This window comes from Tursiops truncatus, chromosome 2 (assembly GCF_011762595.2).
Source record: "Tursiops truncatus isolate mTurTru1 chromosome 2, mTurTru1.mat.Y, whole genome shotgun sequence".
Lineage (NCBI taxonomy): Eukaryota > Metazoa > Chordata > Mammalia > Artiodactyla > Delphinidae > Tursiops > Tursiops truncatus.
This window is the reverse complement of record NC_047035.1, coordinates 92,390,285-92,409,064: the sequence shown is the minus strand read 5'-3', so window position 1 is coordinate 92,409,064 and position 18,780 is coordinate 92,390,285. Positions and strand designations below refer to the sequence as shown.

At 39.3% G+C, this 18,780-nt stretch overlaps 1 protein-coding gene across 9 annotated transcripts in view; it reads left to right on the top strand.

Annotated features, from left to right (window-relative positions):
• The window catches only part of ATP8B4 (ATPase phospholipid transporting 8B4 (putative)), a 265,509-nt gene that overhangs the window by 36,046 nt on the left and 210,683 nt on the right, over positions 1–18,780 (top strand). For 8 of the 9 annotated variants that reach the window (XM_073800972.1, XM_073800975.1, XM_073800971.1 and 5 more), the window contains exon 3: positions 6,400–6,458. The exons of the other annotated variant lie outside the window; for it this stretch is intronic. In XM_073800972.1, coding sequence (XP_073657073.1) covers positions 6,400–6,458 — 59 coding nt within the window. The remainder of the gene's footprint in view (positions 1–6,399; positions 6,459–18,780) is intronic. 9 annotated transcript variants of the gene reach the window in all.

Here is an 18,780-nt window from a genome sequence, read left to right as displayed (position 1 = left end):
ATGTAGTTCATTTGCTCTTTTAAATATCTTAAAATACATTTCTGAACTTCATCAGCTCAGCAGGGACTGAGTACAGAGACTCTGTCATTGGGCCCTTGGAATTGTGTTTCAGATGATATCCATAGGCCTGTTATAAAACACAGCTCTAAAATTCTCATATTCTTTCTCTCAAACAATGACTACTTTATGAGGAGTTGTTAGAGAAATTATTGTTTGAGCCAACAACTAACACATTATTGTACTTTCCCAAAGAAATTAGTTTATTTTTACCTTACAGACTGTGAAGTAAAGGGCAATAGACAGGCCTTCCCTTTTTCTGTAGAATTGGTGGTCCACCTGGAACAGGTGTGTGGGTCATCATGTCAGGCATTTTTATTTGCATTAGGGACTCTAGCTGATCATCATCCTCCCATATTTTCTTCCACTTTACTTTAAAAACGTAAACCATTATTTTTCCTGTTGTACGTTCTTGAGTACAACATTACATTATTTTGGAGATGATCTTGTGTGTAAACCCTCTTGCATGTCTGAAGATGTTTTTATTGCCCTTTCATACTTGATTGATTATTTGCCTGAGTATAGAATTCTAAGTTCAAAACATTTTTTTCTTAGAACTGGAAGGCATCACTCCTGTGTTTTCTATCATCCTTGTTGCTGATGAGAAATTTCATGTTGTTCTAATTCTTATGACTCTGGGGCTACCCATTTTTTTCCTTCTGGAAGTTTTTAATATTTTTCTTTTTGTTTTTTATCAAAATTTTATGAAGATCTGTAGGTCCATTTTCATTCATCCTGACTGGCACTTGGTGGCCCTTTTGCTTTGAAGAGTTGTCTTACTCTGGTGCAGAGAAATTTTCTTCTATTTATTTGATTATTTCCTCCCATCCATTGTTTATCTTCCTTTCTCCTAAGTGTTTTTTTTTCACATTTCTTTTTTGTCATTTTCTTATATATTTTAAGAGATTTCTTAAGTCTTATTCTTCATTCTCTCTTTCCTACTATACAGTTCGTGCATTAAATATTTTTAATTTCCAGGAGCTTTCTCTTGTTCTCTGTTTTCTTTGTTCCTAGCAGCTTGTTCTTGTTTCATGGATGCCGTCCATGTCTTCTTGAATATCTTTGAGGTACTAATTAGAATTAAAAAGAAAACAACCCCCTTTCCCCACCTGTTTTCAGCATTATCTCTTCCCCTTGGATCCTTCTGTTTTGTGCTCTTGGTTTTTCTCAGATGTCTGGTGACTTACGTTTGCTGGTTTGTATTTACAAATGAAGGACTAGATGGATTAATTCAGTTTCAAAGGTCTTTTCCCCTGTCAGGCCTCTCCTTTAAATAGGAGGACCAGTGATATAGCCAGCACACAGAGAGGCTTTTCTGTGTGTCTTAGTCCATTCTGTTTGCTATAACAGAGTACAAAGACTAGGTGGCTTGTAAACAATAAAAATTTATTTCTCACAGTTCTGGAGGCTGGGAAGTCCATGATCAAGGCATCAGCAGATTTGGGGACTGGTGAGGGCTGCTTCCTGGTTCATAGATGGTTATCTTCTTTCTGTGTCTTCAAATAATGAAAGGGGCAAGAGAGCTCTCTGGGGCCTCTTTTTGTTTTTCTTTTTGCGGTACGCGGGCCTCTCACTGTTGTGGCCTCTCTCGTTGTGGAGCACAGGCTCCGGACGCGCAGGCTCAGCGGCCATGGCTCACGGGCCCAGCCGCTCCGCGGCATGTGGGACCTTCGCGGACCAGGGCACGAGCCCATGTCCCCTGCGTCGACAGGCGGACTCTCAACCCCTGTGCCACCAGGGAAGCCCCGGGCCTCTTTTTTAACGACACTAATCCCATTCACTGGGGCTCCACCCTCATGACCTAATTACCTTCCAAAAGCTTTCAAATATCATCACATTGGGGATTAAGTCTCAATATATGAATTTGGGAGGGGCACAAACATTCAGTCTATAGCATTGTGGTTTAGTCAGGGTATCTGGCAAATCCCACAATTGCCTCAGTAAGGCAGGCTTTACGAGGCTGCTGTAGCTGCTGTGGAGATTCAGAGCTTCTTCTCTCTTAGGCCTGAACACCCCCTCTTGGTTTCTTCCCTAGGCATGTTGCCTAGTCTCTTCAGTGGGTAAGGGAGGGGTATGTGAGAGGACCCAACTGGCTCAATTATAATTATTTTGGTAATTCTCCAAAACTAAGGTGATCAGATAATTTATGTTCCAAACTGAGACACTTTTAATTATTTTGCCAAGACATTAGGCATCACTGGGACTGTCACCCTATCTACAACACACTCTCAATCTTTGTATTTATTGGCTGAATTTGGAACTTCTCTGGGGCTCCATTGGGAAAACAACTCGTCTAAGTCTTTTGGCTAGCATTGTTCCTATCTTTTTTTTATTTTTTTTTGATCAAATTGATCCCATCTGATTTCTGTTTTATTTTGTAGACTTTCTTTAAAATTTATGAGCCTCTGATAGCCCCATTCTTATTTTCCAGCATTGTTATGTTTTTATTCTTAAAAAAATATTTTCTGTCATTTCAGTGGGACCTGAGAGGTAAGGGAGGTAGAAGGACATGCTAACTTGAACTGGAAGTTCTTTTATTCCACTGTAAACATACTCTGGTTTACTATATTTTATACATCCATGTGTATCACTTACTCGTTTTTGGAACCAGACACATTTAGTGATACCAGTTGTGCAGGAATGAGCTTACTGTGTTAACTCGTAAATCCCTTGATGAGCACTTTCCTTTCCTTCCTCTCACACCTGGAAGGATGCCTACAGAATGTTGGGCATTAAGTCACTGAACCTCTGAGCAATCCATAGTGGGCGTTGTTTATGGGGGATTTGTGCTCTGCTTCCCCTTCTTGCAGGATGTAACTTATTGCCAACAGGGGTTTATATCCCCTCATGCACTGTTGTAGCACATGGAAGAACGTAAATTCCTACAAAGACAATTCAGGCCTAGCATATTCAGGTTAAAGGCAGAAAACTGTAGGGATTTAAAACCCAAAGCCAGAATTTTGCAGAGCTTAGTGAAGGGATGGAAAATCTTCTCCCAGAATTTATCCATGAAGGCTCAGTTCAGAAAGATAATACTTAATGGAAGTATAGAGACAAAGATGAAGTCTTAATAAGAAGATTTTAGAAGGAAAAAGAGGAGAGGACTTCCTGGCTCTGACAAGGTCTCGTGGGATAAGAGCAATGTGGATACCCAGGAGAGGATCCAAACTTTCCCAGCACAGAAATTACTCCTTTGGCCACTTTGGGAAAGGGCTATTCTCAGTCCTTGGGGAGGATGGTTACATGGAGACACTGGACAGGAGTCAAGATTCTGGTGTTTGGAATAAGTAAAATTAGACACAGAACTATGGAATTCTGTGCTTGGATGTGCTTCATATAAATGTGAAATTTAAAAATGATCATCATCTGAATGTATATGCTCTAAACTAAAGCCATCAATATACAAGTTAGCACGTCTGATTTTTGATTTAAGCTAAAGTTAATCTGTAAATTACATGCAGGAGGCCAGTGGGCCAGGTTAGCCTTCGCCATGCAGAAGAGACCCGCCCCCCCCACCAACCCCAAGTAATATCCACTGTTTTCCTGTCGGCAGTTTCACTATGCCTGGGTTAAGGTGGGGATGAATAAACAAATCATCTATCTTTCTAAGCTTTTAAGTCTCTCAGCCTCCAAAATTCCATTTTGGGCTTTGATATTTTTGCTCTTTGTTGGGGAATGATGAGAGAGGATGATGCTTTTATAGTCAGACTTTGAAATCTTTCTTTCAGGGGATGGTTGGTTGAGAGGTTGCGTCCTGGTGGGTTCTCAATTTCAGAGTTATACACAGGGAACTGACTTTATTAGATGGTAAAGAAGGAAGCCATGTAGGTGGATATCAAACAAATAAACACTCTACAAATAGTAGGAGCCCAACCATAACCAAAGACAGGGTGTCATTTGTCAGGAGCAGTCCTCAGAGGTGAACTTCGTACTTGAAAGCTGAGCCACAGGGACTGTAGAGACACTTAGATTCCTCTTGGAATTTTGGGAAAAGGGAATCAGTTCTTATAACTCGTGGTGCCTGGTATACAGGGAGCAGGTGGTAAGATATTCTCCTATCTCCCTTCTTTCCCTGTTCATCTCCGTCTTCTTTCTCATCTTCCTTCTACTTCCAGCTCTCCTTCTCTTTGCTTTTCTCTTGCTCTTTCTTTCCTCATCCCTACTTTCCACTCTCCAGTCTCCTTTATCTCTGTGGTTGTATGTACCTTCTCTAAAGTCAGACTCTTACCACATGCCTATACTTTTTACAATCTGTCACTTACCCAGGTGGGGAACTGTGGGATTAAGGGACTCCCAGGTTGAGATGGTCAGGTTATTTACTAGGAGAGTCCAACATTGCTGTCTGTTGGTTACTTGACTGATCTTCCTTCCATAGCTTTCATTACTCCACCGTTACCCTTTTGCCAACTCTGGATTAAGTAAACATGGAGCAAGAACGTGCTACCCTTACTACAAAAACATGCTCTGCTGGTGTTTTCTGGGGCATTGTCTCTTCCTGCCCTCTACAAATTTTAATTTCTGCACTATGATAATCTTTGGGTTTGTTGTCCTATGGTTTTGTTATTTGTACTTGCTTTCAGGTGATATAGAAGTGTCCCCTGGCAGTAGCCAGAAAAATTGGGACACCAGAGAAGGGTATAAGCTCCTTTCTGGAAGATCCTGGTGAGCTGGAGCGAGGCAGAGAGAGAGCACAAAGATTGTGTCCATTGGCCTCCATTCCCCGAGAGCCTCTCCATAGTCCCCTGTAAGAGTACCAAACCAGGAGCCTGCCCCACAGGCCAAAGCTTTTGGACGGGCAAACGGGCCTCTTTCTCAGAAAGACTGAGAATGTGTTTCAGTCAGCTGTCTGTGCAGTGTCCTGGGGGTGGTAGTCTGCCAAGAATAGAATCTTTGATTGTTACAGTCCCATGGGATCCAGAAACATAAGCCCATGGGCTTCAGAGTCAGGCACTCAAGAAGTGTTCCCTGGGTGGCAGCTGTGAAAACCAGGATCAGATGTAAAAACTGGGGCACCAGGTGTGTGTTGATGCTCCCCTCCAGGAGATCCTGGGGCTCTGCAGTGTGGCAGAGGGGGAGTGCGAAGACGGCACCCAGTGGAAAATAAAAATTAAAAAAAAAAAAGGAAAAGAAAAGAAAAATAAGAAAAAAAAGACAAGGGGGAAAAAGAGTAAAGGAGGAAATAAAAAAGATGGTGCCCGTCCGCATTAGCAAGGCAGAGGGAGATCAGGGAGATGGTACCCACCAGCAACCATCCCTGGAGAGTATCCCAGAGGTCCGTGCCCCTTAGACCAATGCTTTAAAATTAGTGAGTCTTTTTCTGGTGCTTTTCAAAGGGCTGCTTCTGTGCTGGGCCCTGGGATGAGTCTGCCTGAGGGCACTTTAAGAGCTCTTCCTCAGTTTGCCACAGCCCTGCCCCCCTGGTCTTCAAAGCAGATGCCTTGGAGGCTGTCTCTCAGGTACCTGTCTGAAAAGTGGGGGTGCCCGATGTGGGGTCTGAACCCTTTGGTCCTCGGGTTGAAGCTCTGGGTTTTGAGTTGCCTCCCACTTGGTCTGAGGGTGGGGTTTATAGTGAGATTGTGTCTCAGCGTTTCCTATCTGCTTTGATTGGTTTCCCTCTTGTTTGCCCAATGTGAAGGGGTCTCTTAGCCAGTTTCTAGGTTTTGTTCTGAGGAAATTGTTCCAGATATATCTGTACATTCAGTATGTCCATAGGAGGAGGTGAGTTCAGGATCTTCCTAAGTTGCTACCTTGGACCGGGACTCTACATTTGCTTTCAGAAGAGATTTTATTTTTTGGCCACTTCCAGCTAAGGGTAGGTCTCAGTCCCCTGATAATGTAAAGTTCCTCTCAATATGCATGGGTTGTTTAGAAATATCATCTTTGGCTCCGTGACTATAAGGCCAGTGACCTCACTGGCCACTTCAGTATGGTTTTGTTTGGCTATGTTATATCTTATAACTCTGAAGCAAAAAAACAAAAACAAAAACAAAAAAAGATTCCTTTCCAGTGTGGCATTTGACTTTTAGCAGCTCCTTCTTTTTTAGGAACTACTTGAAGTTAACAGAAAGTGGAGTTGAAGGGATATAGAAATTGGAGACACATACTGTTTTGCTTTATGGCTGGCATCAGAAAGACAATGAAAAACATTTCAGCTTTCCATTTTGGAATTTTCCAATACACGTTCCAACATTTAGGCTGGAAAAAAACCAATGCCCTTCAAATTTCAAAAGAAAGAATTCTTATAACCTTGATGACAAAGTAACCTATTGGATATTAGTTTAAAGAGTTGTATGTTTCTTTTGGTTGAAAATTTAATTTCATACCTGATTTCTCTCTCTTTAGAAGTGGAACGGATAGTAAAAGCCAATGACCGTGAATATAATGAGAAGTACCAGTACACAGTGAGTAAAACACTCATAGCACACACATGCTGGGGTAGGTCTGATCTTAAGGATAGTAGGATTCTTGCCTTCTAGAACTTTGATTTCACTAAAAACTTTGTTGGTCCATTTTAACAGCAAGGTGCCATATGTTTCCATAAATTCAGATTTTAGTAATGTTTATACATTTATTTCTATTCTGCGCTGAGTGGTTGGTATTCATATTGGTATGGGAATAAGATGAAGTACCTTCTTTCTCAAGAATTTATGCTTAATTCATCTTGGTGCCCATTGGGCACTCAAATAATGTAAGAATACTGTGAAAGCAGGCCTCCATGGTAGTACTTGGTGATAGAAGTGGTAATAGCGGCTGATGGATGATGAATAACATTTGGGGATTTTCTCAAAGCAACTGAGGCTGAATGTGGAAAAGTGCATGTAGGAGAAAGTTCCTAGACCTGAATGATTGTATCTATCAAGTGAGCAGTGAGAATGATTAGTTAAAATGTGTGATCTTTAAGCTTGTACTGAACTACTTTTTTTTTTAATGAGAGTTTTCTTCATTCACATAAGAAATATTTATTGAGAGCCTCCTAAGTGACTGGCACTAGTCTAGAAACTTGGGATACTCTGGTGAGCGCTTTGTGAATTATTTCATGGGCCCTCATAAAAATCTCCTCATCTTGCCTTGACTCAACCTAAGCTGCTACATGAAGTTTTTTAAATAAGTTCTAAGAAAGATAACTGGTAGAATTGATGCTGTGGGTGACATGTGGCCTAGAAGACCTGCTGTGATTGAGTATACCAGCACATTAATGAAAGAAAGTCTCAATTCACAGAGGGGTTTGATGACTATAAAAGCATAGAAATGTAAGTGTCATGGGGTAAACTTTGGCAGTCTCCATCTAGGAACTGGCTAGAGGAGAGAGAATTCTGGCCAATGGCTTATTTTTAGTATTTAGTTTCTGTTGGCAGTGTTTTTCCATACATGTGGAAGGCTACATTGGGCTATTATAGCTTGATACCAGTAGAGGTAGCTAACAACCCCTCTTTTCTCATACTGTGATAATCACGTAAACTTGTGATTATAATTTGATGTTCAATGTAAGTGTCTCTACAGGGAGTCAGCACACTGCCTCTATGACAGATTTCTCATTAAAGTAATATATTGGCACCCTGATTTTATTCATCAGTCTTGTGAGCTTGGTTCAAGTAAATCTGTCCTTGAGAGAAGAATCCCTCGCAGGAGGTTGATGAATATGCTTTGTTGCCAGGGGTTGGGGGGTGGGGGACTACCTTCTCCATAGTGATTAATGCCACTCTGTGCAGCCTCCTGACCGCTGGTCATTTAGCCCTTCTGGTCATCACCAGACTTGGCCCCATGCCTTTCTATCCATTCTACCACTAGTTCTTTAACTCTAGAGGATGACCCTTGAAAGCCTTGACCACCAAACCCTAAATCAGAGGAGTAGATGTCTATATTTTAAGACCTTGGGGGCAAAAACCCAGTAATAAGTAATCTACTACTGGGTAATTATGCATTTACGTACTTGGCTTTATCCTTATTTTCCAGTGTGTAAGAGGTATTTTCATTCTGTGAGTAGTAACTAGATAAGGAAAGCCATATTTTGTCTGCATTTTGTAAGATGATACAGTCTTTTATATTTATAGTTATTTTTACTTAATTTATGAAATATTTCAAACTTAGAGGAAAGTACAGGGAATAATATGACACCTGTGTGCCTACCACCCAGGTTAAATAGATGTTAACCATTTGCCACATTTGCTTTTGATTTTTCTTTTAATAATAACATGCCAAGGATACAGAGATGGTTTTCTCTTGAGCTTGCATGATATTGAACAAAAGCACACAGGTGTGTAGCTGGGGCTGGGTTTTCTGTTGGGCTTCCTAACAATGACAAGGCAGTGGAACAATATTCTGTAGCTACAGCAGACGGAATAAGGCAGCTTTGTCTCGGAGTTAAAACATACTAAGGAAAAAACCAAAACCCATTATGGGCTGGCAAAACCGAGAATGACAGCAAAAGTTGAGAAAGGGAAGGTGCAGAGCAGAGAGGGTCATGCGTATCTCAGGTCTAATGACCCCTACCGTGGCTCAGAGGGTATGAGCCAGGCCCTCCTAGAATGAGCAAGGGTCCCCACTAGACCTGGCTGGTGGTGTGTTGATTTGGGAACTCCCAACAGGATGTCTGGCCAGACAGTGAGCTGTGGAACCCTTCTCAGCCCCAGCCTATTCAGATACAAATTGGGGCTATTAAAAGTACCTATTTCATAGAGTTACTGAACAGACTGAAGTAGAGTAACACACAATGACTCTATGAGCTAGTCTTTATAGAGGTGGGATTTGAATTTATATCTATCTGATTTTTAAGGATTTTTGAGCACGTCCTACGTGGACTGTCCTTTTAAGAAAGGCAGAACCCACGGGTCTTTTGTTCAGTCTTGCCTAGTTTAAAGGATATTACTGCAAATGGAAATGGATTTGAAGAAACCCCAACAGATCTCAGTGCGAATGCTTATAATAATTGACGAAGTAGTCTTCCCCCGTAAGGCTGAAGAGGAGATGGGAATAAACTGAAAATTATAAAAAAGATGAAAGGAGAAATGGTGACGTTTCCTCAAATGTAGTGGAAAGAGTGTTTGGGGATAAGATAGACCACAGTTCGAATCTTTTCTCTTTCTCGTTTGCTAACTTGTGATCTTGATTTATTTATTTTTCTGCATATCATTAATTTTACCTGTGAAATGGGGAATTTTCCTTATAGGATTATCTGCCAAAGGGTTAAATGAAATAATTTATATAAATATTTGATAATAGTAAGACTAGCTAATACGTATTAGATGCTTACTATGTACCAGGCTCTATGCTAAACTTTTTATATGGATTTTTTCTTTAACCTAACATGGCTGTGGACAAGTATGCACGATAAATTTTAGATTCCCTATGAAGTACTGGATAAAGTAAGATATCAGTGAAAATAATGTTCGGAAGATACTGAGAAGTTGACTAAAGTTGTAAACTTTTTGCAGCAGACATCATGCTGAAAAGTCAGCAAATCTGTGATACTGAAGGTGTGGAAGTTGCTGATGAATTATGCAGGGAATGCAATAGCAGAGATACAAATGCACCTAAGGCAAGAAGATTAACAGTGTAAACAACTGTGGTTGTAGAGAACAGCCCCCTGCACCTGCCGAATAAGCAATATGGCAATGATAATGATTTGATGAGATACTTATTGATTACCTACTCTGTGCAAAGCATTTGATAAGTTCAGGAAATATTTCTGACACTCTCAGTGTGGATATTGACAGATAGATGGTTAACAGTGATGATAATAACAAAGTTAGTTATAATAATAATAGTAGCTTACGCATATATAGTGCTTACCATCTGAAAGGCAGGGTTCTAAGCACTGTATTATATTAAACTAATTTAATCTCATAACTCTATGAAGAGAGCACTTTACTTATCTCACTTTTGTATATGAATACATTGATACACAGAGATCTCTCTTAAGTGATTTACTCAAGGTCACACAGCTGGATAATGGTTCCCATTCTTACAGCTGTGAGTCTAGCTGTGTACCAGGTACTTTACACATATACCTAATCTTCCACAAAACCCAGAGAGTTGAGGTGGAGTTCCATTTAGTAACTTGTCTGAGGTCACACTGCTCATAGGTAGAATTCTAATTTAGACTGGCCAGATTCAAAGCCTGTTTTGTTTCCATGATACCCTGCTGTTCTTTTGACCAATCTTGAAAGACAAACTGCAACAACAACAAAAAAACCCCAAACAAATCCTCTGAACCTCCTCTCCTTCTCTTACATACCTGCTGGTAAAGTTTTTATACTCAGAGGACAAAGGCAGATAAAGGAGATATAAAATTTTACAAATGTGAGGCTAAGAATGACCTTAAATCTTACCCTTAGCGTTTGTAGATGAGAACTTGGGAGAAAAATTTACACAAAGCTCAGATAACTGGTATGATTTCCACAAACACAAAGACTGGCAAACTTTTCTCTTTGAAGGTTGAAGGAAGATATTTCAATACCTAGAGGACATTAATTTATCAACAGACCCTTAAGCTTCAAAGCACTTTATAGGACATAGCACAGGCTTAAAAAATGATCAAAAGTGCTTTTAAAAGATAAAGGGTTTAGAACACAAAAGACAAGGTTAATGATTCTAAGTGAAATTAATTGGGAAATGACACATGATATTGTGAAAACTGGAAGGTGGAAAACATAAAACAAGTGGGATTTCAGACTGCCAAGATATGTAACACAAAGTGAGATTGGAGAGTGAAGGAAGAGTGAGCTGAATGCTAGAATTATTATTCTCATTAGAAAGGAGTTCAAAGTTTTCTTGGTTAATGATAGGAATGAATAATAGAAGTAATGAGAACAGTTGTTGTATTAAAATATGTTAATAATGTTAGAAAAACGTGAGAGCGAGCCAGACAGCCACTCATGATCCCTATTAAAAGGAGTTCAGAGTGAATGGTAGAAGTACTGAAAACAGTTGTATTAAAATGTGTCAATGTCAAAAAATGTCAGAAAAAGTGTTGGATTAATTATAGCTATTTTCCAACTTTATTAAAAAATAAAGAAATGTTGGAAAACATCGGTTCCCACTGGCTCCTGTTATTTTTATGTCTCACATCAGCACAGGCATACCCTACCCCCATTCAATTCTCTTGAACTCTAACAGAATTTGAGAAGGGGGATGAACTTGTCTGAGTGCTGAGAAACTTATCCTGCCTCAAACTCAGAAAGTTCAGTAAACGTGAACGCTTAACAACTTCTGTCTGAATGTATTTCATGCATGAATATAGATGGGAAGTTTCTAAAGGGCATTTTCCTGAGCTGAATTATTGATCCTATTTCAGGAAGTGTACAGGCTTCTATAAGTTGGTGAAAATTTAACCAAGTAGTTTTGGATGCTTTTAAAGAAAGCTTTCCATCCAAAAACTGTGATTCGAACACCTTAATTTATTCCTTGAATCTTGAGATGGCTTGTTGATATTATGGTTATTGGATGGAGCTCTTGTTGCTCTTATGATTTTTGTGATGGGTAGAACAATGACCATTTGGGTTTTCCAAAAAGTGTTCATTCAATGTGGCAATATGGCTGATTCTTAGCAGTCAGTGTTACAATGGTGCCACCAAGATGCCCTTCAGCATGAGCCCCTTCCATGTCCCTCCCACCCACTTAAATGGGGCTTTCTATGTTTCCACAGTCTCTTCTCTTTTAGCTCAGAATCAGTGGTTTGAGTAGAGTAAAAAATTATGGCCCACCATCATTCTGGGTGTGTGAGCTTGGACAGTCACTGGACCTCTATAGACCCCACATTGTAATGATGTGTCTGTGTTTCTCTGAGACCAGACGGGCACAACAGTAAAACCTGTATCCCTGTGTGCGTGGGTGAATCGATGAGTCCTAGTCCCTTTTTTTTAATAGAAATGATTTTTAAAATTCAATATGTTCACGATGTGCCTGCTCTATGCCTAGTAACATGTGTGTTTGTTGACTTAATCACTTTCCAAAGAGGTTTTGAGGCCATGAACAAAAAGAATGTGAAGCTCAAAGGAGTAGAAACACATGAGGAAACTGGGATGGGCAGGTTATATTTAGGTGGGCCCCAAACTGCATGCTAGAAGTCCCTATTGCTTAGGCTGGTAATGTGTTGAGTGATACCGGGGTTATTAAAAAAGCAGGTATAAATTTTGCTTTCCACCTTCAAGGAGAATGTATAATCTACTCCAGAAGAGAAGACCAGGACATAAGAACGAATTTGACAGTAGGTAGTACTGAAAAGGTAATGCTAAATTTTACTTGTGTGATGTGGCCTGTAAGTGTTAGGGGAGTGAAGGGTGAGTGAAGTATTTGAGGAAGTGTCACCAGAGGAAAAGGGAAATGATTCGAGCCTCGTTTGTTTATTTGTACCACCAATGTTAGGAACAGAGACAGGAGCAAAGTCCCGAGGTCCAACCTAATTCATGGGAATTAGGGTGTGTCATGGGAAACGATAGTTCAGGTAGGTGAGACCTGACTGTTTAAAAAAAGAATTTGAATATGAGGTAATAGGGTCTCAGGAGCTGAGTAGTCAACAGAGTGAAAAAGGATGTTATTAGCACTTGGGATTAAATAGATTCGATATCCAAATTGAAATGCCCAGGTTAATATGGAATGTAACTTGGGTGGGGTTAGAGTTGTAGATTAGGGATATCCATTGGAAGGAGGTGCTTAACGCTAGGAGAAAAAATAGAACTGAAGGCAGGCGGCTGAAAGGTGTGGCGGTAGAAACTCCCCCACAGTTAAAGGGGGAGGGAGGGAGCCCAAGAAGCAGTGGAGAGCTGAGGAAAGCAGAGAAAGGATGAGACGAAAGCTGGGATGGGGTGGGGTGCAGGGTGGAGCCCCTCAGGGAACAGGAGGCAGGAAACCATATCTGATGCTAGGCGCTCATGAGCTAAGGCAAAACATCTTTAAGTCAGAAGGAAGCAGTTGGAGGACCTGAAGAAAGCAGTTTAAATTTTTTTTAAAAGTCCGGGGTTTGGAAGTCAGAGGGCAGGGGAAAAAACATGCAAAAAAAGAAGGGAGTGGGGTATAGCTCCCTTAATTAATAATTTGCAGTAAAAAAAGAGAAATAGTATTTAAGCTTTCAGGCTCATTGAAATGAAGTGAAGCATTTTTGAATCAATTTTCCGACATTTTGACTATCCAAGTACAAAAAGCCTGTGGGAAGGTAAAACTCTAAACATTTTCTTTGGGAGACTCTGGGATATCCACATGCTGGGACACATCCTAGTCCTGCTTTAATCCTTGGCCCGATGGAAAATTTGGATTTCTCTTTCTTTTTTTCATGACCAGCATAGTTGCACTGCCAACATGCTGTAGCTCCTCACCAAGAAGCCTGATAATCAAAGCAATTTCTGCACCAACCAAAGAGTACAGATGATGACAAACTCTGTGACCAAGCTGGAATTAGTTGTGGAAAGTGCCAGTAACTTGCATTTGTTATCGGTTTCTGGTTGTTGGTTGTTGCATGTTTTGTTTGTATTGCAGCGTTACTATAGTAGCAATGGCTTTTTAGCAAACATTGAAATGTCTTCTGTTTTGTGTGCTGTTAATATCTGTATAAATTATTCTACGTTCTACATGACAGAGGTTTTTATCTTTCTTTATAAATAATTACTTGAAGAGAAAAGATAATTTTTGGACATCTCTCAAATTCATTTTCATTCTGGATTCAGGACTTTAAAAGTATAAATGTTTTATCTTTTTAACATCTGATTTGTTTAAATAGTGTTATTCTTTGGCTAAGCATTTGTCTGATTTTTTTGTTTCCTTAATTTGGTTGATCTGTTTTAATCTTTTGTTTTAGCCTCTGAATTCCTATTCCTAAACGTTCTAAAATGGCAAATTAAGGTAATTAAAAAATACAGTTAAGCTCTAAAACTCTGAAGTGTTTGTCATTTACCTGTTCCAGGCTTGAGATAATTTAAGCATCTTCATAAACTAGTTCCATTCCATCTGCTCTGTGAAGTAAGTTTCAAGTAAAGCCACGTAGATTAGGTTTATTTAACTTTTACTTTATTCATTGCAATGATATAAAATTTAAAAGTTTCCAAACAATGTGTAATTGGAATTAAAAGAGTTAAGATAAGCTAATTTTGGTGTTAGAATTTTGGAGCTCTGCTGTAGCCTCACTGTGGTGGGACAGATTGAAACTAAGACTGAGAAATGTAAAGATGGAGCAGGAAGGAAAGTAACCTTCTGTGTGAAGCAAGAACTACAACTGCCATTTCCTTTGTTGGCAAATGGTTTATGAAAGTAATCCATAAATCAATCACGTGGATAACATTGGACAAGTTCAGTAACAGTTGAGAGCTTAACGGAAAAACCACAACCCCAACGGTATCAAGGTTTTTAACCCTGTTTTGTAATTTTCTTTACTGGACCAGTTAGTTTGTTTCTATGATTCATATTATTAAAAGATAGTAACTCTCACATTTTATGTTCTGTAGTGGAAAGATTAATCAAATCATTTGTGTTAACAATGTAGTCTCAAATTCATGTCTACTATTATAAAACCTGTGCTCAGGTTACTGTTGAATTTTATATCTGACTTTCTATATGCAGTGTCTTACAAAAGTAAACTACTTAGGCATTAAAGTTAAATCTGGAGGTAATTTAAAAATGATGCTAGGAGTTGATTAGGGGCCATATATATAAATGTGTGTTGCATGTTTATGTGCATGTAGGAAGGGTTGTAGTTATAAGAACGGGTAAGAATGTTCTGGCTTGAATGGTGAGAGACTTTTCTTTGAAGCACAGAACAGCAATCAGATTCTTACATCTAGATCGGTGATCTAAATTTCTACTTGCTGATACCCTGATTTGACATCTCTAGCAGCCCTAGTTGTTCTGGGTTTTACATGTGCTCTTTGGTTGTAAAGTTTGCTGTGAATCAAGGTCACCTCAATAGATGTGGCTGTCCAGGTACAATCTAGATATGCTGCAGGTGGTGACATCATTCTTTCCCAATAGCCCAAAAGTGCATGGAAGAGGAGTTGTTTTATACAAATGGGAAAGCCTGACTGGTACAGTAAGGAAGTTAGCTGAAGTTCATCATAGAATCTCAGCATAGAATTATCCTTTAAAGCTTTTCCATCAACTTCTCTCCACAGAATTTTTAGTGATGACATATCCAGTCTGTGTTTGTATCCCTCTAGAGGAGGAAAACATACCACTTCTGAAAAGGGCCTTTTCTGTCTTTGCATAGTTTTGATCATTAGACAGTTTGTCCATCATTTGATCCAAATTGATCTTCTTTTGCTTTATTAGCCATTGGGTTAGTTTTTCTTCTGAGGCCAAAGCAGAGCAAGTGTGTCTCCTATTTCATGTGACAACCCTTCTGATGTTTGGCTCACTGAGTAGACTAGTCTCCAGAACAATCATCTCCAATTCCCTTTCTTTTCAAAGAGCTTCAGCTCTGCTATCATTTCTTAAAGTGTGTTGCTCCAAAGTCAAGCAATATTCCAAAAGTTATTTGATCAGCTTGAAGTAGAAGGATTATTAATGCAGCCCAAGATTGCTCTGGCTTTCTGGTGATTGTTGACTCCTATTAATCTCCTATTAATCTCACTTTCATTATTAATGATCAGGACTGTGCCACATTTATCTCTGCATCTTGCTTGTCACAGAACAGGCCTTACTCTGCTGTGCCATGTGTGGACTTACCAACATGTCTTCTGCATCTTCACTGAATTCTAAACCAATGGGCCAATCAAAATAGAGGCTCTGGGGGGTGGAGTCCAGGCATTGGTATTAAAAAAAAAGTCTCCCCATGTGGTTCTAATGAGCAACCAGGTTAAGAATGACCAATATAAGCTCTTAATTAAAATATTGAGCACAACACAGTTGAGGACAGAGTCATGTGCCGTATCATACCTCCCAACAGGTTGCCATTGGGCCATTAATAATTATGTCTTGTTGCCTTAACTAGTTTCCAATTTCTATAATTAACTGTCCTTGTCCTGGCTGCCAACCCAATTTTTGTTTAATTATGCTATATTATTGCTCTCTATCTTAAAAAGCAGAGAGCCTTTTAAAAAATATTAAATCTATTATACTGCTGGTTTAGATAACTTTTATATGGAAGCAGAAGGATGGAATGAATAATTGAACTTTGAAGATTCCTTTCCAAGTCATGTTTCTATGATTCTTGCAAACCACAAAGTCCTGTGCTGCAATGTTTTAAACACTCTTGTAGGCCAAATGCCACAAAAACGCCATTGTTGTAAGCAAGACATTTGTGAGTTTAGGAGCACAAATGGGCTGGACTTCATAACGTCTGGCAGAGAAAGCACTGCTCAGACTTTTCTAGGTGAGAAAATAAGCTAAAGGAATGTTTGATTTCTTTTCTTCTCCCTCACTCTCTGATATGGAAAAGTTAATGAACTGCACAAAGATGTTATGCTAAAAAAATGTGAAAAATCTATATTTATGCTAGAGCCTATCTTTCTTTGGCAAATGTACTTCTCAAAGTTATGTACTGGAAATGACTTGTTTGTGTTGTGAATTACTAACCATTATATTAGCTCCTGTTTGTTCTGATAAATGGAATTGCATTTCCCTCATGTATTATTTTGCATTAAAAAAATTGGGTTTAGGGCTTCCCTGGTGGCGCAGTGGTTGAGAGTCCGCCTGCCGATGCAGGGGACACGGGTTCGTGCCCCGGTCTGGGAAGATCCCACATGCTGCGGCGCGGCTGGGCCCGTGAGCCATGGCCGCTGAGCCTGCGCGTCCGGAGCCTGTGCTCTGCAACGGGAGAGGCCACAACAGTGAGAGGCCCATGTACTGCAAAGAAAAAAAAAAAAATTGGGTTTATCTGGCTTATATTGAGTAATTAGGAATTGTTTATCACTTTGTTAAATCCTATAGAGACTTAAAAAAGTATAAGGTAGGGTCTTAGCTCCTCAGAGATTTGCTATCCCCTTGAGATTATTTTATATACAGAAATGAAATAACAGTACAAGACATTGTAATATTAAGTATAAAATTGAATGGTGTTAGACTTACAGTTAATGTTTTCACTGTATCTGGGTAAGGGAGATAATTTTCTAATAAGAGATAAATTCTTTTTCTTTTTTTAACACCTTTATTGGAGTATAATTGCTTTACAGTGGTGTGTTAGTTTCTGCTTTATAACGAAGTGAATCAGCTGTACATATACATATATCCCCATATCCCGTCCCTCTTGTGTCTCCCTCCCACCCTCCCTATGCCTAATACATATATACGGAATCGAAAAAAAAAAAACAAAAAATACCCCAAAAATGGTTATGAAGAACCTAGGGGTAGGACAGGAATAAAAAGGCAGACGTAGAGAATGGACTTAAGGACACAGGGAGGGGGAAGGGTAAGCTGAGACGAAGTGAGAGAGTGGCATGGACTTATTTATATACACTCCCAAACGTAAAATAGACAGCTAGTGGGAAGCAGCCGCATGGCACAGGGAGATCAGCTCGGTGCTTTGTGAGATAAATTCTTTTTAAAAAACTTGTTCATGTTGTTAATAAATGTCTTTTGAAAAATATACCATGTTGCATTCATATAGTATAAAAATGGTCTAACTTGATTTGGAAAATTACTAATTTGCACTGCACTTTGAACCCTTGTCTGGATTTGTGAAACCATTGGCTACTCAGAAAGCCCAGTACCAGTCCCCTTTAAGTCCATCTAAACCTAAACTGACTGAAGAAAATGATGTGCTCCTTCGAAAGTTCTAGGTTATTCTAGAATTGAATGTTTTGAGTATGCAAGGCAGTTGAATTTTTTTTGTTTGTTTAGTTCGAATGTGAATTTTATATGTGTGATTATTAAAAATAACTAAAGTATTTTGACATTAGGAATAGTTCTGAATTTATGCTTTATGAGCAAATAATTATAAATAAATTCCTGAACCTATACAGGACCTATATATGTTATTTCCTGTGCAAATGGTCAGGTTTTTTGCATTTTGCATTTTTTCATTTTTAAAAAAGGGTTCCTCCTGCCCTCTTCCCCTTCTCTTCCTGCCATGCTCCCCCGTGCCTCCACATACCTGTGGAATTTCTTCCGCGGTCTTTCGTTTTCCAACGTAATGCTTGATCTGATCTTTTTATTTGCCAGAGCTTTAACTGAAAATGCATGAAGAATCTCTGATTTTTATTTTCATCCAATGTATTTTTCTAAGGATTGAATGAGAAATCTAGAAAAATGTCTTCAGCTGAGTCAAAAGGACATTTTCTTTCTATAGTCTAAGCAGTGGTGTAAGGCATTTCAGTGTTTTAGCTCTGATGTTGATTCCGCTCTAGTCTACTGGTGAAATCAAGTATCTCACAAGGTTCCCCATCTATAGTGGACAAATGGGACTTTTTTGGATATGTACGAATTTCACTAAATTATTTGCACAGCCTTTTGAAAAATACATGTACCTTTCTTATATCATAGAAATTTGTACTTATCAAAACTCTTAGAGGCCATTTAATACTTTGCTTCTTGAAAAGCGGGCCTCTAACAAGCATCATCTTCTCCCCTGGAGCTTGTTTAGAAATTCAGAACCTCAGGCCACATCACAAAACTGCTGAGTCAGAATCTGCATTTGAACCCAAATGATTCATATACACATTTGAGTTTCAGAAGCACTGGACAGATCCTCTATTCTTATTTCAGTTAGGAGTGCCCTGAAGATTCTGGCAAGAGCAAAGAGGTGAGGAGGGAGAAAAGTATTTAATTAGGAAGCACAGTGCCAGTGCTTTTATACTTTTTTTT